The sequence below is a fragment of the Seriola dumerili genome, unplaced genomic scaffold (genome assembly GCF_002260705.1).
Source record: "Seriola dumerili isolate Sdu_G_001 unplaced genomic scaffold, Sdu_1.0 BDQW01000105.1, whole genome shotgun sequence".
NCBI classification, from domain to species: Eukaryota; Metazoa; Chordata; class Actinopteri; order Carangiformes; family Carangidae; genus Seriola; species Seriola dumerili.
Genome location: NW_019174360.1, coordinates 699,995 through 721,964, shown reverse-complemented (window position 1 = coordinate 721,964; position 21,970 = coordinate 699,995). Strand labels below are relative to the sequence as shown.

The 21,970-nt window shown below is 44.2% G+C and overlaps 1 protein-coding gene across 1 annotated transcript in view; it reads right to left on the bottom strand.

Annotated features, from left to right (window-relative positions):
- LOC111222690 (sodium channel protein type 2 subunit alpha-like) overlaps positions 1–21,970 on the bottom strand; it is a 33,053-nt gene that overhangs the window by 6,869 nt on the left and 4,214 nt on the right. The window contains exons 2-20 of the mRNA XM_022746492.1: positions 20,706–21,025; positions 19,518–19,636; positions 19,125–19,214; positions 17,743–17,871; positions 17,184–17,275; positions 14,327–14,611; positions 13,603–13,666; positions 12,644–12,785; positions 12,327–12,533; positions 9,917–10,192; positions 8,729–9,070; positions 8,010–8,142; positions 7,679–7,917; positions 7,400–7,573; positions 6,186–6,542; positions 5,533–6,060; positions 1,218–1,353; positions 426–580; positions 98–271 (exon numbers count right to left, since the gene is read on the bottom strand). Coding sequence (XP_022602213.1) covers positions 98–271; positions 426–580; positions 1,218–1,353; positions 5,533–6,060; positions 6,186–6,542; positions 7,400–7,573; positions 7,679–7,917; positions 8,010–8,142; positions 8,729–9,070; positions 9,917–10,192; positions 12,327–12,533; positions 12,644–12,785; positions 13,603–13,666; positions 14,327–14,611; positions 17,184–17,275; positions 17,743–17,871; positions 19,125–19,214; positions 19,518–19,636; positions 20,706–20,972 — 3,909 coding nt within the window. The 5' untranslated portion in view covers positions 20,973–21,025. The remainder of the gene's footprint in view (positions 1–97; positions 272–425; positions 581–1,217; positions 1,354–5,532; positions 6,061–6,185; positions 6,543–7,399; positions 7,574–7,678; positions 7,918–8,009; positions 8,143–8,728; positions 9,071–9,916; positions 10,193–12,326; positions 12,534–12,643; positions 12,786–13,602; positions 13,667–14,326; positions 14,612–17,183; positions 17,276–17,742; positions 17,872–19,124; positions 19,215–19,517; positions 19,637–20,705; positions 21,026–21,970) is intronic.

Genomic DNA, 21,970 nt, shown 5'->3' with positions numbered 1-21,970 from the left:
CCTACCTTTATGAAAGCTCAAAACAACAACAGCATCACAAAGAAGGAGAATCTGAAGCAGATCCCTGTTGCATGAATACATTCAACTATATACATACGTCTACAATGAGGAAGTCGAGCCAGCACCAGGCGTTGGTGAAGTACTTGACGAAGCCGTACGCCACCCACTTCAATAGCATTTCCAGAATGAAGACGTAAGTGAAGACCTTGTCCGAGTACTCCAGCATTGTTTTGATGGTCCTCCGCTGCTCGATGTAAATGTCCTCGAACGCCTGCACACAGTGGAACAAACAATGAAGACAGCTGGTGGAAACAATGAGGTGTGAGTTACAGAATTCTGCAAAAAAGGGAAGATGTTAGAGGAGGTCAAGGGGAAAATAAGCATTAGGAATGTAAGTGCACATACATGCAAAAACATTCACTCACCAGAGCTCCACTGCTGAGCAGGATCATGAATATGATGAAGGATTCAAACCAGTTGTGCTCCACTATGATGAAGCAGGTCTTCCTGAGCGTCCACCAGCTCTTATAATTGCTGCCCTCCTCGTTGATCTGGCAGCACTGGAACCTGCGCACACAGCCTGCAGGCGTGGGGCAAATGTGGTGAGAAAGGGGGGGTGGGGGGTCGGGGGTCGGGGGTGAGAAACGGACCACAGGAGTATGAGGTGTATGGGCTGGTTCTCTGGTCGGGTGCCATTAAAGCATGTGCAGAAATGTAAAGAAGAGCACCAGTCACCTCCAACTTCCACCTTTCCATAAAAGGTGGTCAGCCACATTTACTCCTCGTCTAATCTGAGATCAATAGCTTGTAATTCAAAGAGATGTGAACAAAACAACTAAATAATACTGAAAGAGTATATTCTAAACGTAAGGTAAATGATCAACAAATCAACAAAATTACTTCCTCCTCCTTCCTGAGAGGTATTTTACAGATTCAGATTTGTGCTGGAGGTCTGTCAGATAAAATGTCAGGTTACATTACAAACCCAGAGAATCCCACAGACTACTTCTCTTTCTGTCCTGCTGAGCATTCGTATTCACTGTCATTCAGCCCAGAGTATGACACACCGGCGCCAAGCACAAGCAGTTAACGCGATTTTCTCCTCGTCTTGAAATGTGCTGTGGAAAGCATTTTCGTCTCCCACCTTTCTCGCTCTGACCCACTTTTCCCTCTACCCATCATCCTCCCTGCCTGTCACACCCTCACATCCCTCTCACCCTCGGTGAAGCAGGCCTCTGGGTCCAGTGACTCCTCCGGCTCGAGCTCCACTGAGTCAACCCCATCTCCTGGGGGGCGAATATCAACTGTGCTCCCCTCCGATGAGCTCAGAGGTTGGGGCTCTGCGTCGAGCTTCTGCATGGGCGAGGAAGGAGACGAGAGCACAAAGTTACACCGTGGTGCCTGCAACCACAGAGGTTCAGTGGTTTTAGGAGCCAACCTTCTGAGCTGGTTATTCTCCATTCACATGTACTCCAGTGCCACAACTGTACACCTCAGTGTGGAGACTAGGCACTGTAATAGCTCACAGAGTTGGGCTCTTTAAAGTCATCGTCATCGTATCATCAACATGCAGCATCGATCAAATGTACCTACAGGCTTTGATATTAATTTCATCTGATGGGGCTCGAATCAGATTATGTGGCAACACATGACACGGGGAGGTTGGCGTTGGCAGAAATGCACTGTGGGTACGTTTGATGTGACCTCAGTTCGAGGAAGAGTGCATGCAGTATTCCAGTGCATTATCAATCCAAGCCTGAAATAGTACCAAGCAGAACGTGTGCTTTAGTATTTTCATGTCCACTGAAAAAACACCCCAAATCAATTTCTTTTATAATTTAATCCCATTTCCAAAAAAATTTTCTTTCATGAATAAAAATCCCCCACCCTCGAACGTAGAATCCACCCAGGGAGCTATCGCTAAACGTTTTCCTCAGTGACATGAAAACACATCATTTCCATTCCTTGAAAGCGGTGTACAAGCTTCTTCTGTTTGTGTTGAAGTAGACGGATAACCACATTAGCTTACCAGCAAAAACCAGTACTGTGCACTGTTTATAAGACAGCATGTGGTCTGGCTTTTCTTTCTTTGAATTGAATTAGCACCCATGCATACCCAGAAAACATACAGGACTAAGTGTGGTACTCAATGACTTTCGTCCTTCTTCTCAGTGATTGCAAAACACATGTAAGGACAAGTGTTGCTGCTGTTGTTAAGTTCAGTTCACTCTGTCTTCCCTCTCTCTCTTCTCTGATAACACTCCTCTGAAACCCTACAACCATCTTTGTTTCTGCAGTAATGTACATTACAACATCATCTGCATAGAGTGAGACTTTTTTTTATTTTTGTGAGGCTTCCTGTCTGTTTTTCTTTGGGCAAACATGGTGTTGTGTAGCCTCGTGCCTGATCTGCCTAGCGTGTGAAGGAACATGTCATCCTAGACAGTGCAGCAGCCCTGATTGCCGTGGGACCCAGCTAATACGGCATGGGAATGATGGAAGCATGCTGCTCGCAAGTGCATCGTTTTCTGGAGGGGTGTTTCCCTCCCGCTCTTTCTCTCCTTCAGCAAGAGACCCATTTTACCTCTTCTGGACGTGGGTTATATGAGACTTTGACTCTTAACCTACCACGCTTTTATCTGTATAAGAAATGTCAGATTTTGATGGCAAGTTTCACTATAGTTGTAGTTGGGATGATAAGATAGTTGCAGTGAAACGAAAGTGGATAACACATGAAAGCACATAGAACAATCAACAATAACCCATTAAGACCGGATGAAATGTATTTCGTTTGTGTTTTCGGTATTTTAAGCTGCAAAAAAGTTTTTAAAGTCGCGGTTCAGACAATAGCTAATAAGCTGAGCCAGAGGAGCAATAGTGAAGCAGTTATGTGGATTAAAACAACAAAGACAACGATTTAGAAGATTCAGACACTGACTCCAATTGCTAAGACGCTAACCAGCTAGCCAAGGCTCAGGGTGACGCATGTAGAAGCAGGAGGGGGAGGAGCCAGTATCACCGCTAGCTAGAGGCATTAGTGAACGTTAAATTTTTCAGAAAACCCTGAGGTTTTAGGAGGTCGTTTTCAAAGAGAGCTGAGGATTTAGAACAGAAGGCACCTTCAGTCTTAATGGGATAATTGTGTGTATGTATCATATCTTTTAGAATTCATTTTAATTTAGAATTAATTTTGTTACTAATTCTATATTTGAGGAGAAAAGAAAATGATAAAATTACACTAATTTACCGCGTCATCATAAATAACGGATTGATTCTGTATAAACTGCCATGTGTTATCTGTTTTGCCACTCTGCAAAAATCAGTATTGATCGATTATCTCCTTGGAAAGAGTTCTGTAAAGAATCTTTCATCATTCCACTATTATTTGAGTATCATAGGAAACAAGTATGTACAAGTATTTCATGTGCGTATGCATGGGCTATGAACCAGACAAATGAATTTTGTCAAACTACAGCAAAATTCATTCCTCCACTCCATCAGTTTTATTTTTATTTTATTTTTTTATCTCATTCTCCTCCATCTCCTCTCTTCCTTCATTCTCAAGCTCGGAGTGTTGGATGCCAATCAAGTCCCAAAACCAAGTCAAAAACCAAGCAATGAAATCAAAAGCAAAGATCATGTTAGATGAGTTTATATATCAATGGAAACAAAGGTGGTGTTGCTCATTCCTAATGGTTGGTAACTGCAATACAGCCTGATGCTTGGAGATCAATTATGAAAGGGAATAGGGGGAAGGGAAGGATGAAGGGGGGGAGGAGAGAGAAGGGGCTAAGGAAAACTCACAGCATTGAAAGTGTGCTGTTTGGAGAAGGGAGGGAGGCGACGTGGGATATACAGGAGAAGGTAAGGGGGGGTGAGTACAATAAATAAAGCAAAGAGGGTGGGGGTCGGGGAGGGGTGGGGGACGGAGGGCAGACCAGGCAAAGAACGAAAATGGGCAATCCATTGAAGGTATGAGAAAAAATATGTTGTTTGTCTGTAAATGGCATAGGCAGTCCTCATGGTTAGTGCTATGGTACAATAAAGTGGTCTTACAATTCTCCTCTCACTGAAAACCTTGAGAGCGTCTGTGACACAGCTGCAATAACAAACGGGGGGGTTAAACAAAGTAAGTCAGACACACCAAAAGCCAGCATACAACCTCAAGTCTGCTTTCACTGGTCAGCCACAAGGCTCAGTGGGGGAACGAGTTAGCCGCAGACAACAAACAATTCAGATTCCCCTGAAAGCATTTTCCTCCACAGATGCAGTACAAAAGATGTGGGTTGCTCATTTTATTTTTTACTGGCAATGACACGTGACGTCTCACACAACAGGCACACCAAATGCATGCATGAATTACTCACTATCTGTAACTTAACTTGTGCTTAATTCACCAGCTCCCAGCTACAGGGTGTGGTGAGAGAGTCGATATATGGAGCATGTGGTGCCGTGGCTAGAAATAGTCCCCCCCCCCGCCCCCAAGTTGTTTTGAATCACAGTGGATTGGCACCACACCCACAGTGGCAGGTTGACATCACCAGGGAGCAGAGTCCCACCGCTCTGTCAGCCTGGCAACACTTAACAACCATACCTGGCATTTGCTCTGTTAGAATCTGTAATAAGACTTTCAGGCAAATTGCCATTTTAAAGTGTTAATCCTATTTTCAAATCCATTTTAAACTAGTTTTAACTTAAACTTTTAGTGTAGTTTTTATTGCTTTTTACATGTGGGATAAAGTATTGAAAACTATTCATTTAAATAAATATAATTATTTGCGATTGATACCATTCTCATATGTGTAGGCTAAATATGTATCTAGAGCCAGGAGACGTTTAGCTTAGCTTTTTACCAGCTTTAGCTGTTTCCCCCTGCTTCCGTGCTTTATGCTAAGCTAAGCTAACTCACCTCCTAGCTTTTGCTAAATATTTCATGGAGAGATATACAAATGTGGCATCAAACGTCTCGTCTAACTGTCGGCAAAAAGCACATTTCGAGACTTTCGTGCAAATTGTGCATCAAAAGGGGAAGTATTTGATTTCATTCAAATGTTATAATATTTGATAAAGTTTCTGACGTGTACTGATAATCAGTTTTGGTACACTATTACTCAGAAAGAGCTTAGATCACCTCGATAAATTCTAAATTAACAGTTTGCTGCTTCATCTTTAACACATGCACACATATGCACAATAAATTATGCAGTCTCTTTTGCAGGTGTGCCTGATAGTGAGTCAAACACGTAACACCGCACACAAACACACTGACACACTGACACATACACTCTGTTATAATTGTTATTTTTCATTGCTGTTTCTTGTTGTCCTGCTTCTCCAGAAGATTCCCTCAGTAGCACAGCATGATGCATGCACAAGTGAGTCAGCAGGTTATTTTCAAACTTATCCATTTCAAGTCAACTGACTTGAGTTAAATTATAAAGGAGCTAATCAAATACAAAATCTGTGCGACTCAAGAGGTTTCCTACAAGCTGACAGACACATCGGTCGTCCAATCAAAGTCATTCGTCTTACCTCTTTGCTGCCCTCTACGTCCGACGAGTCGCTGCTGAAATCTTCTGTGTTCAGGTTCTCAAAGTCTGACTCGCCCACAGCGATGGGCACCGTCACTGTGAGGCTGGGGTTATGAATAAATGACATGTAGTCGCTTTCCTCTATGGGGTACTTCACCGTAGTGTCCCCACCAGCCCTGACCCCTACCACCAGCCCTCCTCCAGGCCGTCCATTGCCCTCCGTCATGTACACCCCACCGGGGTCTTTGGTGATCTCCACTGAAGTGTGATTGGAGATGCAGTTGCCCTTGCCGTTGCTGTGCAGTTCGTCTAAGGGTTTGCTCTCCTCGGCCAGACCGGATCCCTTACCGGCTCCTCCAAAGCAGAGGCTCTGGAGGAACTGCCGCACCGTGGCTTTGACGAATGCGATGCCACGCTGGATGCGGCCCACGGCGATCTGCAGGTTGTTCATCTCGCTGTCGTCGTCGGTTGCCGCCAGGTTGTCGGCGCTGAAGGAGCTCAGGAGGAGAGCGAGGAACAGGTTTAAAACCTGGAAAGAAATGGACATCAGGCAGGGAAAATCAATTCAGCCAATAAATACATGATTAATACCACAACATATTGAATATATGTAATTTTCTTCTCATTATTATGGAAAGGAAACAAAGACCATACCACCAGGTTTCCAATGACCATGACCATCATGAAGACGATCAGGCACATCGACTGTCCCGCCACCTCCATGCAGTCCCACATGGTCTCGATCCACTCTCCGCACAGCACCCGGAACACAATGAGGAAGGAGTGGAAGAAATCGTGCATGTGCCAGCGAGGCAGCTCACACTCGTCGGAGATCTTACACACACACTCCTTGTAGCTCTTGCCGAACAGCTGCATGCCGACCACGGCGAAGATAAAGACGATGATGGCCAGCACCAGAGTCAGGTTCCCCAGAGCGCCCACCGAGTTGCCGATGATCTTGATCAGCATGTTCAAAGTGGGCCATGACTTGGCCAGTTTGAAAACCCTCAGCTGTTGTAAAAAGGAAATTAAAAGGATGTTTTCCTCGTAAGTTAACTTGTGGCTTAGACTTTGAGTGCTTTTTAAATATGGGATAGTGTTGAAAACTATTCGTTTAAAGTTGCCACAGCACATTTTATTTGTTAAAAGGAATGGTTTCACATTTTGGGAAACATAATTAAACATGTAGCTAGAGCCAGGAGACGTTTAGCTTAGCTTAGCTTAGCATAAAGACAGCTAGCCCCGCTCTGTCCAAACGTTAAAAATCTACCTACCAACCCAAGTAACAAGAGGCAAGGAAGTCACTCAGAGAGAACCCCAACTTGTTGTTTTTATGCTCTTGTTTCCCCCTGCTTCCATGCTTTATGCTAAGCTATGCTTACTCACCTGCTAGCTTTTGCTACCTATTTAATGAACAGATATGCAAGTGAACTATCAAACTTCTCATCTAACTGTAAGAAAAAATAAGGCAGCAAGCACATTTGCAGAAATCTCAGACTCGCTGCGTTAAAAGCAAAACTAAATTCTTTGTGCGGTTGTTTTTGCTTTTAGACTTTTAGAGACGAGGTGAATATACTTTCAGTCTCAGTTGATAAAAGCACTAATTGTGTAGCAGCTCTGATAGAAAGCTAATCAGGTGAACAGAAGAAAACACATTGTGCCCCAAAGGCCAAAACAACTCTCAGTGGGCTTTTTATGTACTGCACAAAAGCTCTCATTACATCATTACCTCATTAATAACATGAGTGTTGTTGAGAGAGTCTTTGTGTTGCCTAAAAGTACAGGTTCATCTTAACTTAGATACACAGATAAATGATGTAATGTAGCTTCTCTAAAAACCAGCCAACCATGACCCCCAGCGCTCTTACCAGTCTGAAGGACCTGAGCACAGACAGGCCTTCTACGTTGGCCAGGCCGAGCTCCATCAAACTGAGACTAACAATGATGCCGTCAAAGATGTTCCAGCCCTCCTGGAAGTAGTAGTAGGGATCCAGGGCGATGATCTTGAAGCACATCTCTGCTGTGAAGATGCCCGTGAACACCTGACGACAAAGGAGGGGAAACCCATGAGAGATATTTCACAGTTACTGTATATTGTCTCCGGTTTCATCCACTCGGACTTGGTGAGCATTTCACAAAATACTTGCCAGGTTTCCGACTGAGAGGACAGTGTCGAATTCTTTCGTCATGGGGTAATGCTCCATGGCCATGAAAAGGGTGTTGAGGACGATGCAGATTGTGATGGCCAGATCCACAAATGGGTCCATGACCACCATGTTCACCACCTCCTTGATTTTCAGCCATGCTGGACAACAATCCCAGATCAGACAGGTGTTGGCAAATCTGTACCAGCAGGGGGGGCACTTCTGTCTCGACTCCTCAAGCTCTGGAAAAAGGAGAGATAACCACATTTCGTTATAATGCTCTTGCGATGCTCTTGGAATACAGTTGAATTTATCTCTGTGGTGACCTCCTGACCTTCCATGGTGTTGGTGAGGATACTGGCCACACTCATGGCTCTCTGCCGGCCCCCTGGTTCATCCAGATAATCCATGGACGGCTGGTGAAAACCTGACCGACGTTTCTTCAGCTCAGTATCTGTCGTTGTTCCCTGGAAATATGTGAAGGACGAGAAGATTATCAGTGTTGGGCTCATGTGAATGACTTGACACACCTGCACAGGGGTTTTCACTTATTTCCCTGATTAGTCCAGGCTCCACCTCTAAAACCCTAAAGCAGTATGGCTAATGAATTAATTATTGTGTATGTCTTTCTCTTCTGTTCAGCACGAGTCAAGAGTCTCAACCTCAGCTGATGAAAATGTAATTATCACTGTCGGTATTTGCTCCATCGGCCAAATTAAAGTTTTGACCTGAAAAATTAAGGGACTGCCAAATATATTAGCATTCGTGCTGAGAAGAAGATGAATGTCTTTATCCAACAGTTCATGATCAACAAAGTCAGTAGGGGGCCAACAGGAACCAATGGGCTTGGAGCTGAGAACCACAGATGGGGTTGAGAGGTGGGAAAGCTTTTGCTGACAATAACAAACAACATTAAGAACTTGACTTAACAAAAACCCATATAACTAATTTATTAATTACTTATCAATAAGATCAGAACAAAGGGATGTGAATTATATACAGTGAACTGGAGGGAGGTCAATGGGAAAATAAAGCATGAAACAATGAAGTCACCTCAGGCAGCAGGAGACCTACAGGGGAGGTTGTTACGGACGTTCCACCGACTAGAGAAACCACACCATTGCAGTCTACAGTGCAGTGCATCTTGCCGTTGGCAGGCAGTATGATCCGCGGCGCCCCGAGGCTCGTCTGGCTGACGGCGCTGGAGCGGCGCTCGAGGCGGCGCGGCAGGAACAGGGAACCCCGCCGGCTGTCGCTCTCCTCGAAGGTGCTGTGCTCGTCGTCGGCGAAGTCGTTCTCGGAGCCCATGTCGCGCGCCCGGCCGCGGAAGCTGAACAAGCTGGCACGGCTGTTCCTCCGAGGAGAGAGGAGGGATCCGCGGATACTGAGCAGAGACTGAGAGAGAGAAAAAGAGAGGGAAATTCAAATTAGAGGGAGGAAGGACAGACACCAAATGACCATATTTGGTGTTGGGTGGTCCTGAGAAAACAGGGAGGAGCTAGACAGAGCTTAGCTTAGCATAAAAAGTGAGCACAAGGGGAAAAAAACTCACCTAGTTCTGCCCAAAGTCAATAAATGATTGTTTTTTATTGGCAAACAACAAAATTACAAATATATTAAAGATGACGTAGTAGACTGGTGCTAACAGAAAATATCAATAATGGGCAAATGTACAGACAATACTATGAAACTGTTACACCGATGTACGAGAAGAGCCAGGGGAGTGGAGATGATTTGTATGTACTATCTTTATAATAATAATTTCTAAGTAGTATGATAATGTAATCATCATAATATGATAATATGATAATGTAGCTATAATAATAAATCATTCAATATGCGATAATATATTAGTGACTACTCAACGCTAAGTGAGGAGCGAGGGCAGACCAGGACATCAACGAGGCAGGCGACCTTCTTTCTCATAATTATCTAATTATCATTATTATCATTATTATTATTATTATTATTATCATTGATGGATTACATCGTTTGTTTAATCTGTACAAAAACAAAGAGTAAAATGGAGAATCTGAGTTAAAATAGCTAATCTCACCTCTGTGATGAAGCGTATTTCTTAAATCCTTTAATTTACACACACTTATACACTGTAATGAGTGCAATGAGTTCATGTTTGTTTTGTGTATTTGAAGTTATTTTTTGCCTTTATTCTGCCTTTATTAGTCACAGTGAGAGAGAGAGAGAGAGACAAGTCATCTGCTCCGTTGGGGAAGTATTTACCTGGTTGGGCGAGGAGCATCTCTTCTCATAAGAAAGCCGGTTGGCATCGATTGAGAAGCGGAAGCTCGACCTCTTGATGCTGTCCTCAGACTCAGACTTGTGGAACTTAAGTGCCCCCCTCTCCTCCTCCTCCTCCCTCTGCTTCCTCTTCTTCCGCCTGTTGCGTCGCTCCTTGGCGCTCTTGGAGCTGAGCTTAGACGTCCCCGAGGAGGACTCGGAGGTGGGGCCCCCTCGCCCGCTGTACTCTCCGCTCTCCGTGGCTGCTGCTGCGGCAACCTGCCAGCCAATCGGAGCACAAACACAGTTGTCATGGCGACCCAGCGCCTGTCTCAAAGGCTCTTTGCGGAATGGAGCGGAGGAGAGAGAGAGAGAGAGCGGCGGCGGCAGCAGCAGCATGAAGAGACAAATCAGCCTCAGACACCTTCTAAAAATGGACGCCTGATTGTTTTCATGCAAACCAAAACATTTCTAAATCTTTGCATTTGCAAGACTCATTAAGTTAGAGAAAAACTGCATTTCTACGAGTCAACAGAACTGCACAAAAAAAATGCATGAACTTCTGTTTTCCACAGAGATGTGTTCTCCTAATGAAATGCTTTCAGGTTGGGGATGTGAATAAGTACAAACGCTTTTTATTTCCTCTTTTTCCATCTTCTATCTTCGCTCCAGAATGTGCACAAGCCTGACAAAACAGTGTTAAGCCTGAAAGAACAGCCGGAGAGAGCAGAGGTGGGAGGAAGGTCTTACAGGAAACACAATAAAGCAATAGAAGACGGAAGTATCTGATCTTCCACTAATCAGATCGAGATAATGTGGTATTGTATATTAAATAATGCAGAATATAAAGGGGAACTATGGCCTATTAATCCTCTTACACTATTAATCTGTATATAAATCAGTTGCTAACTTTTTGTGTCATGTAACCCGTCGTCCCTCTCTGATGAGCTCAAGTACCCCTTCACCCACCATCACCCGTTCTGATTCAATTGACTTTAAAGTGGATGTTTAATAACACTAAATAAAAGTGGATATTGTTAATAATAATACATACAATTCATATTACAACCACTTGGAGTGGCAGAAGGTGAACATGTCAACCAATTATCTGCTACTTTTAACCGACTATTGTGTTCATCCATCACTTTTTAGCTCATTATTTCATCTGTTTATCCGTCCTTTTTTAGCTAACTACTGTATTTTCACCATTTCTCATTAATTTTTATCTCATGCACATATATAGATGCACTTTATATTTTTTAACCAGAACATAATTTCTCTTTCATCTCATTAGCTACTCCACCATAACCTCCTGGCAACTGCAGATCCGCTCCCTGGGGGACGAGTACATCTCTGCTGTGTATCATCTGAGGCCTCTACACTTAGTTTTATCAGATTCAGCCTCCGACCGTGCACATGCACTTGTTACATGTGTAGTGGGACAGAAATAGACTCTCTGGCTCTGTCGTCATAAGTTTCAAAGTGACGCCGGGAACACACTGCCTGCGTTGCTGCAGCTCTATCTCACTACATAGAGCTTGCAGGTCACTTGAACGTTGGATTTCTCTTCATTATAAATTAATTTCTGATTTATACTTTGACAGAAAACATCAGTAAATTGTCACTGTCTCCATATGTAGCTGCTAAAATGGTTATAATATACTGTATATTTATATTTTTTCATGTCTGTGACATATTCAGATTCAGAAGATGTCAGTTTTATGTTGGTATGACGTCAAAATGACATCAACCGGTCTTTTTTTGCCGGGAGACGTGCGTCAAGTGTGAAAAACAGGCGAAACACCGACTCTGTAGATCACACGCGACACACGGGTGAGATGCTCAAACCCGTTAAGATGAAAACCAAGACGTTCAGCAGCCGCGACGCATCCAGTGTGTTCCTGTCCTAACTGCTCGGCTGCTCAGTGACATCAGGACGGGTTCTCCCTTGGTAACCAGCGTCTCGTACGGACGACAGGCAGATTATTAAACTCAGCAGTCAGAGCCACAGTGGGTAAATTTCCATTATCCAGTATTTCCACTTGCACACGGTGTCCAACTGATCATTTCCACCTCATTTCTGCAGGTCAACCTCCTGACACCACGGCTGCAGCAGGGGGGTGTCAGTCATCCAGGACAGCGGTTGCTAGGGGCAACGCTGCTTATGGCAGCTGGCTCAAGACTCTAAGCTGAAAAATCAACAGAGCCCCCCTCCCCACATACGTGCAAAGAGACCGTCTATGTTAAACGCTGCGCAGTTAAAAACATCACTTTCTTAATGTACTTGTGAATGGATCCTCTCTCAATGAGATCACTCTCAAACGAAATGAGATGAAATGGAAACACTGATCAGCTGGGGGCCTGTAATCGAATCATGACTTGTTTTTGAAAAGACAAAGATGAATGTTCCTGCCTGTGCCTCCTCCTGCTGTCTCTTCAGCTGCTCCAGCATGGCCTGGAACTCCTCCTCCTTCTGCTGGGCCTCCTCGATGGTCGCCTGGTTCTGCTCGTCGTACGCCATGGCCACCACGGCCAGGATCAGGTTGACCAGGTAGAAGGAGCCCAGAAAGATCACCAGCACAAAGAAGATCATGTAGGGTTTCCCCGCCACGCGCAAAGTCTGACGGATCCGAGACAGTCGGGAGAGAGGAAAGGAGAGAGAGGGTTGTTGTTATGAATTCATCTTATTGAACTGACTGGATATGTCTGCTGACTGAAGGTTCTGCCAACCTGCTGGTAGAGGTTTTCCCAGAAGTCCTGGGTCATGAGTCGGAACAGAGAGAGGAAGGCCCAGCTGAAGGTGTCGAAGCTGGTGTAGCCGTAATCTGGATTACGACCTGCTTTCAAACACAGGAAGCCCTCTGGACAGAGCCTGTCAGGACACACAGGTGTTATGCTAATATTTAGCATTAAAGGTGCCACATGTACTTCTTTTTAACATTAAACAGTTACAGTGTGTTCACATTGTGTAGCTGCCATTTGTGTATTAAAGGTACAGTCTAAAGGTCTGTGTCCATGTGTAGTGTGATTATAGATCAGGTCTAGCTTCTATATTAATACTGTGAAAGTATCAAAGCCTCAGTCCACAGAGAAATGCACACAGCCTGTATTCAGAAACTGAGCCTTAAAACCAGCCGTCAGGACTTCTGGAACTTTGTGATGTCACAACAAAGCAGCCACCAAGCCCCAACCACCTGGACCCACCATCCAAACCTTTACAGGATTTGGTTTCTCTGAGTGTTTTTACCTGAAATCTGCTGTATTTTTATTGTTTTACTCAAAAAACAGTCAGCCAATCAGAAGAGAGGCTCAGAGCCTCCTCTCTTCTGATTGGCTCACCGACCTGTTGTTACTAGAGCTCCAGAGAGAAGCCTGAGAGAGGAGATGTAAAACTACACTGAGATGGTTTTTGGTTCTTTAAACCACAAATATATCTTCTCATGGATCAACACTTCAAAATAAAACAGGAAGAGTGTGAAATAAGGAGCTTCTTAAGCATCTTAAACTTTCCATGGAGGAAGAACTTTCTCCACATTTGCTAAAACACATTTAAATGAAAAGCAGCCGTAGTTAACCAGTTCAGACTCCTGCGACGCCTCAGCGTGGTGGTGAGTGTCGACACTAATTGTGTATGCTCAGCTTTGTGGTGCATCTAATTGGCCATATAAATAAAACATGTCAAGTCTTACCCAGCGCCACTGGCATTCCCGCAGAGCAGAGCGTCCCTACGGCCAGGGAGGTAATAATAATTATCTGGAGAGGAGAAGAGACAGAGCGACGGTAAGTCAGAGACACATCACAGGATTTGGTTGTTTTGTTTGTTTTAACACCCAACCACATGAGTCACCCTTAGTCACCCTGACTTTCAAAGCAGTCTTCCACTTTCACAATCACATCAGATTCTCTATATCCATTGAAACTATAACGATGCCAGGCTTTAACCGGCTGTCTCTCTCTCCTCTTTCCCTCTCGCTCTGGCAGCAGCTTGTCATGTAGCCGGTGCCCGTCTCCTCTCTATCCCGCTGGCGGTCAGTGACTCACCCTCCTCTAGCACTTTAGGCTGCTCATGCCACACAGATGGGCCACGGGAGAATGATGAAGGAAGTCGAGGGGGGTGAAAGAAGAGGGTTTTATTGCTGCGGCGATTATCCGCCACATTTGCTGCGTTCTCCCACCAGCCCTTGTTAGAGAGCACAGCCTCTGCTCCCAGCCATTGCTGTCACTCCCTATCATGGCAGCAGGCCTGACCTCCCCCTACACTACCACCGCCGCCACTCTGACCCGTCTCTGCATGTGCAGTAGCCAGTATCTGACTCAGGCTGTCTGGGGCGGATGCTAACTTGACCCTGGTTAACCCCCTTGTGCTCCTGGCAGACATGTAACGCCACGTTCACGCCGTGTCACTCGGCTTACTCTCGTCGCTGATGTACTCTGTCCAGTTGAAGGCGTTCTCTGTGCCGTTCTGCTCAAACGTGCTGTTGCTTTCCATCAGGGTGCCGTTGAAAAACATCATATCGTCGGCGGTGATATTGCTGCTGTTGGTGAAGAGCGGTTTACGCACGCACTTCTGCCTCAGGTTGCCCATGAAGAGCTGCAGGCCGATGAGGGCGAAGACGCTGAGGCAGAACACGGTGAGGATCATCACGTCCGACAGCTTTTTCACCGACTGGATCAGGGCGCCGACGATGGTCTTCAAGCCTGAACGTGAGAGAGGGCGAGGGGGCGGGAAGGGGACATCGCAGAGTGATTACTGCCCGCTAATTACAGCCACAAGCTTGTATAGAGAAGACGCTACTAATAAGAGCTTACAGGAGCAAGCAGCCAGGGGGATCTGCAGTGGAGGTTCCTGTATGAACTGCTTGCTGTCATACAGGAACCACGCTCACACAGATCACTGCTAATCATGGATAAACCACTGGAGAAACATGTGTTGTTGTGTTTTTGTATCTATTTACCAGGAAGAACGAGCAGCATACTCTATAAATCTGTGCTGTTGTTTTCTGGTTGTAAAGCCACTGAGCTCTTGTTTTAGTGCAGTTGCAAAGACCAGGCGCACAGCAGCAGGTCAATGGGGACCTATCCAAGTGCACAGGCTGTTTATATCCATATAGGCACAGCATGATGAACAAGATCATTAAGTGAAGTGGAATTAAAACTGGAGGGTGATTTTGCTGAGTAATTGTTATTCTCTCAGCCAGTTACATCGCTGGTTTCATACCGCTCTCATGCAGCTGTAGTGGAGCATGAGGTAAGTAGAAAATAATATTGTGGCGTGGAGGGCGAGTCCGATGTGTTGCACTGTGAATCAAGTATTTAGTTTGTGCTTGTTGATGGAAGCAACAATTTATTCAAGGAATAGTTTAACATTTTGGGAAATACACATAGTTAAATGAGGAGATTGATACCACTTTTAGCTGATTATTTTAGCATTAGCTTAGCATTAAAACTGGCAGGAAGGGGAAACAGCTAGCCTAGCTATGTCCAAGGCTAAAAAAAAGCACCTTTAAAGTTCACTAATGATGTCATTGTGTTGTGTTTTAGTTTAAATATAATAACCACAAGTTGCACGCACAACTTGTTTTTACATTTAGGCTTTTGGTTCAAACAGGATGTTAGCTTAGCATTAAAACTGGCAGGAGGGGGAAACAGCTAGCCTAGCCTACCTTGTCTGAGGCTAAAACAAATCTGCACATTAGCACCTTTAAAGTTAACTAATGATCTCATTGTGTTTTAGTTTAGTTTAAATGTAAAAACAGCAAGTTGCACACAACAGCCACACAACCACAATTTATTGTTTTTACATTTTGGCTTTTGGTTCAGACAAACAAGATACAATGGGTTAATTAGTGCTTTAGAGGTGTTGGCAGGTTTATTTTTGAACTTTAGCCCTGCTAGCTACTTTTCCCTTCTTTCCTACTTCTCATTCCCCAGGTTATGCTAAGCTAAGCTAATTGCCTGCTAGCTCCAGCTTCATATTTACTGTAAAGACAAGAGAGTGGTGTCATTTCACATTTCCCAAAACGTCAAACTATCACTTTAACAAAATGACATGGTGTTCGTCTATTTTCAACATCAACCACTCGATATTCACCAAAACACCATGTTCAATTTTGTTGCAGCTTCTCCCACCACTGAGCCATGAGCTAATAAATACCAAAGACACAGGCAAAATGCTTTTAAAGGTCAGAAAAATACCAGCATATGTTTGTGCTGCTTGTACTAGGCTTTGCACTGCCACAAAAACAGAGCCCAACATGTTTAAACTAGGTCTAAATGTAGTAAATAATACGTGTTGTGGAATTGGATGATTCTCTTAATACAAACAGCCAATGACAGTTTTCCTGGATGGTTTACATGTGACCTTTTGGTTAGTTTGTGATGTGAATAGTGTTAGTGCCATAACCCAACCACCACTCACCATATCACAATATCTCCAAAGAAACACACAACATTGAACAAGACATGCACAGGAAAAACAAGGTGAGGAGGAACCCTACACACACAAGTGCTTGCCACCAGAAAATCGGCTTTTGCAATGTCTCATGCAAAAAAGGAAAAAAGAAATAGTGCACAAAATCTACTTGTAAGGCTCCCAAGGCAAGAATAGATTTCAACCAAAAAGAATTCTGCCTTAAAGGATGTTTCTAAAAGCTAAGAATCCTGTCAATCTGTGCAGATTGGAGCCAGATTCCAGCTTTTACTGGCCTTGGGACGAAGGCAGCATGAGGGACGGCGACGGGCGTCATCAGGCTTAGCTACAGTGAGATGAGCTGAGAGGGGGGCGGGGTGCTTGGATGTTAGCGAAACGCCAGTTAGCCATTAGCATTTCATCAACCCTACGGGCCTTGATGGCTCTCTCACCTGGGATGACTGATATAGTTTTCAGGGCTCGCAGAACCCTGAAGGTTCGCAGTGCTGAGACATTGCCCAGGTCCACAAACTCTGTGACATATCTGTAAGGGAAGGGAGGGGGGAGGAAGGAGAGGGAGGAGGAGGAGGAGGAAAGCGGTGGGGAAGCGGGAGGAGGTGGGTGGGGGTTTGTAGCTATAGGGGCATTTCGGGGAAAAAAAAGGAGTGGGACACACGCACACATACGCACACGCACACAAATCAGGCACCCGCACACATGGCATGACGAGACAAGAGGAGGGTCACGGGAAGGGGGGAGGAGGAAGGGGTGAGGGGGTGGGGGGGAGAGGAGGGAACGGCAAACGGTCACACACAGAGGACAAATGGCAGGAGTGCTGGCAGCAGGCCCGGGCAGCCTTACCTGGTATTACTGAGATAGTTTTCAAAGCTCGCAAAACTCTGAATGTGCGCAGAGCTGAAACATTGCCTAGGTTTACAAACTCTGTTATATACCTGCAGGATCAAATGCACAGTTACTACACAGCATCACACAAACACAGACACACACCTCTGTTAAAAGCATCGTCAATGACATAATTAAAAGTGAGTAATCCTCCATAGAAACAGATACTACGATCGCTAAAATCACTGCATGACCTAATGCTGAAGGCTTTATTCTGTGGTGTCAAGACAAGTAGCTGAAGTCACTGAAGCATGGGACAAATCTAAGCCAGGATACTGCAGGTTTTCTTGGGGTTAACATCCATTATTACGGCAGAGCTGAGATTTCTGGCCATGCTATCAAAACATACAGCAGTAAGCTCCAGATTATCACGCCCCTCTTCATTTCTCTGCTCTTCTTCTCCAATTCAGTGGGACTTAACAGGCTGCTGGGCTGATTAGCATTAACAGCATTTGGCCTCTTAATCTACGCCAGATCATGTTAAGCTGATCCTAACCGTGCTTGTCATAATACTTACGCCATGAGGATAACACTGAAATCCAGCCAGTTCCATGGGTCCCGGAGGAAAGTGAACTTCCCCACGCAGAAGCCCCTGGCCAGGATTTTTATAAGGGACTCGAAGGTGTAAATCCCTGTGAATGTGTACCTGAGAGAGGAAATGAAAACACACGCTGAGGGAAATAACGATGTCGGTTAACGACTCTGTTGCTCAGAGGCGAGGTGACAGACTCGCTGTGTGCAGTGCAGCACTGGCTTCTTAAACTACCTGTATCACTGCCTCTTCAAATCTTATTAGTCAACCATCTTCTTCATGAGCTTTCTGGTTATTACATCATGTCCTGAAAACGCTGCAGTGTACATTACTGAGATCAATTACTGTTTGATGACTGCACCTATATCTAATGGAGGCAAATACGTATGTGAAGCTAACATCAAACAGTTGACCATAGTAGTATTACGAACCAAAGTTATATACATGTACATTTTTCAGCACACAATTTGTAAAGGACTTTTCTTAGAAACAATGTAGTGCAAAGTGTTTTGCAGAGTAAAAGCAATAAAAAAATCCTCCCTTTGGAAAGCAAAGATACAGATAGAGAAAAAATAATAAAAAACTAAACAGAGGAGATGTTTGGAAGTGAGTAAAACCAGAAATAAAGGTAGGGTATTAGAAGGAAAACAACCTAGAAAATAAAAAGGACATATCATTAAAACAGTCTAACATATATAAATAAATAGACAGAAAAGTTTTATAAAGCTGCTGTTTTATTAAAATGTTGTAGCCTCATACCCACAGTCCATGTGATGTGCATACAACTACACTCCTTCTAAAATAGGTTTTATGAATTATGGAACTACAGTTTCCAGTATGCTTTGAGGGATACGGGCAGTATGTATGGTCATATGTTGTCAATGGACAGTATTTTAATACTTATGCAACCAACTCTGTAGTTATACAACTGTCTTGATGACCTGAACACTCTCAGATCATTAACATCTTTACCATGCGGCCCACATGACATGAACGCAGCATACGTCTGACTCACCCCCGACTCATTATACAGGGGACTAGATGTACCCTTCACCAGTCTATCTGAGTGTGAACTTTATCAATATGCTCTATATAGTGACGTCAGAAATTCTACAAAGGAATGAAAAAAGTAGCATTCATGGTATGGCTAACAATCCCATGATGCAATGCGATATATTTTACACATTAATTCCTGTTTGCACAGTAACCAATCAATAATTTTTCCCATCAAATATACTGACACCCCCTGCATGTGCAGGTTGTGCTGCTTTCAGGAATTTGTGTCTCAGAGGATTCATCAAAATGTACGTCAATGTAAAATCAGAAAAAGTCACACGGGAGGAGGAAATGAACAGCTGAGGACTTACTCTACATTCTTGGCCCATTCCGGGGGGTTACTGAGGGTCATGAAAGCACAGTTGGTCAGGATGGTGAACATGATCAACATGCTGAACAACGTAAAAAAACCAAGTTAAGGAACACAATAGAACATTTTTGTTGAGCATAAATCCCTGTACGCTAACATTCCCCGTCCATTACTGTTACAAGAAATATAAAGGAAATCCTGTATGTTTCTCATTTTTAATCTTAAGTGTCTTCAACTGCTCAGCTGCTGTAAAACCAGATGTATGTCTATGTGCAAAGTCTAAACCAATCATGACATTTAGTCTTCAACATCAGCTCGTTTAAATCCGTCTTTTGTCTGATAAACCCTTTTAATCCAAATCAAGCTGTGACCGTAGCAAACTCTGAAAGGATATGAGTGTACTAAAACTCTAATAGCTATCCTCCTTAGAGGGTTGAAGGGGCTTAAGATGTACAAGGCAGGAGTGGCGTTGAAACGGAAGATTGCCTTCCCGCGATTCAATACTATGAAGGTCTGAAAGAGAGAAAAAACAAAGATGAATTAAAATATGTATCATGCATGCGAGAGATGCAGCACCCGGAGGCTTTGATAAGTCAAAACAGCAGAGAAGCTGCATCTGTGTGCAGCCACTGTGGTTGTTATTGTAATGAAGCTGGATGAGTCCACCTCAGGCAGCACACGTTTGGCACTGGAGTTCAACTGGCACAGCAGCTCGGATTAGCATTTAGCACCTCTGTTGGCCCACGCTTTCAAGCCTCCGACTTGGCTGAGCACGTTCATGTTAATGTGGGTTTTACATCTCGCCTGTTGACAAACTAAATGTTGACTTTTGCAGATTTAAATGTTGTGAAGAATTAACCAGTTGTTATACTTATCGTGCTACGTCTTAGTGCTGCAGTTGACACCATCGATCGGTGGATTTTAGCTAGTTAGATAGGGAAATTAAAATTGTCCAGCAGTTGGCAAGGCTGATTTACGTCATATCTATCTGATAGATTACAGTTTGTTCATGTTAACAATGATGCATACAAAAGTTAGTCATGGAATTGCACAGGGCTCTGTGCTAATGCCGATACTTTTCACCCTATTATATGCACCGTTTAGGCAATAATATCAGGAAGTACTGGATAAATTTCCGATGTTACGCAGACGACACATCGCTGTATTTATCTATGAAGCCGGATGAGACTTATAACTGGATGACCGGCAGACAAAACTGAAGTTATTCTAATTGACTCGCCTGCTCAGAGCATTTGTGCCCACATGGTATGCACCCTAACCTAAGCACCCCCTTTGATTTAAATGTAAGTGTTTTTTATTTAGATTTTACTTTTTCTGATCCCTGGATCTCTGGAGGAAATTGCTGCAGTGCTTCCTTAAAATAGTTTATATTGAGCACATTGGTCAATTTACTTCAAGCTTAAAAAGTGCAGATGTGTAATGTATGAAAATTCAGTGCCTGAGTTACTCATCATTTCAATCTAAATACAGAACGATGCTTTAAAGCCAGCGCAGAGAGAACATGACTTAAAGGTATTCATCCATTATTTTACCTTTATAAGATGGACTCTTTGAAACTGACCTTCTGATTGCTGTAGAAGGGGTCCAAGTCCTCCAGAGGGGTGGACACCAGTTGGGATGGGGTGTCCCCATAGATGAAGGGGAGAGATTTCCCTGCCTCCAGGTCACTGTTGGGCTTTGGACCGTTTTCATCATCACTGTCACTGCGGCGATCCGCCCGTGGTCTCCGGGCCTCCTCCTCGGCGATGCGCCTCTCGATGGCGGCCAGCGACTCGGGGACGAAGGGGCGGAAGCTGTCAGGTCCGGGCGGTACAAGCAGTTGTGCCATCTTGTCATCCTGCTTCTTCAGAGGGCAACGAGGGGCTCAGCTGGGGCGGGGAGCTGCAGCGAGAAGGGAATGGGTCAGGGGTCAGAGCCAAGCTTCTGAAAAGAGTCAGTTCAAACCTATAGGTGACGTCAGGGAGGCTACGTCCATCTTTGTTTACAGTGTATGGTTGGGAACCACTGTTCTGAACAATTTACAATCAGTTGATCTGCGGTTAATTATTGTCTTTGCTACTTAGAGAAATTCATTACAATCGTCAGGCACTGAGAGTGACCGGCATGACTTCAACCTGGTGCTGCTGCAGCTTTTACATTAATCCAACAGCATTCAGCTCAGACTGTTACTCAGTCTGACCTCAGTTTACGTAAAAGTGACTCAGACACTTGTGAAACATTTACACAAAGAGCTTAATGACTAAAAGGAGCTAAAAGAAAAATGACCTGAGTTCATTCGTTTGACCTTAACTCTCAACTTATTTGTACATGAATGGAATTTCCTCCTATAGGCGTCTTATCACACAAGGATGGAGACACTGCGGAGGTAATACAGAGCTGCGTTTGAAAGGCTGGAGGAGAAAAACATAAAAGACAACATGTTTCACATGCAAATGGCTGATGGAGTGACTAATACCAATTTGAGTGCTTTACTGTATAACACAATGGCCTGACGTTTCCAGCTGGGCTCTCTGCTGTCTGTTTTATAACCGATGACTGATGACTAGAAATCATCACATGGACAAATTACAAACTTAACATATTGATATGAATTTGTTTTGTTTTGGGAACAAACCAACTGTCCGCTAAAAGGCAGATTTATGCTTCTGTTCTTTAGAGGAGATTAAAAAAAATGTGGTGCGTGCCGTGCTGACCTCTGGGCACAGTGTTTTAATCAAAGCAGTGAGAGGTCACAGGTAGGGTGGAGGTTTTAGAGAGGCAGTAAATATGGGGTCTGACGTTGGTGACACGCCTTCAGCTGATTCACAGGGGGACACAGAAATAGCT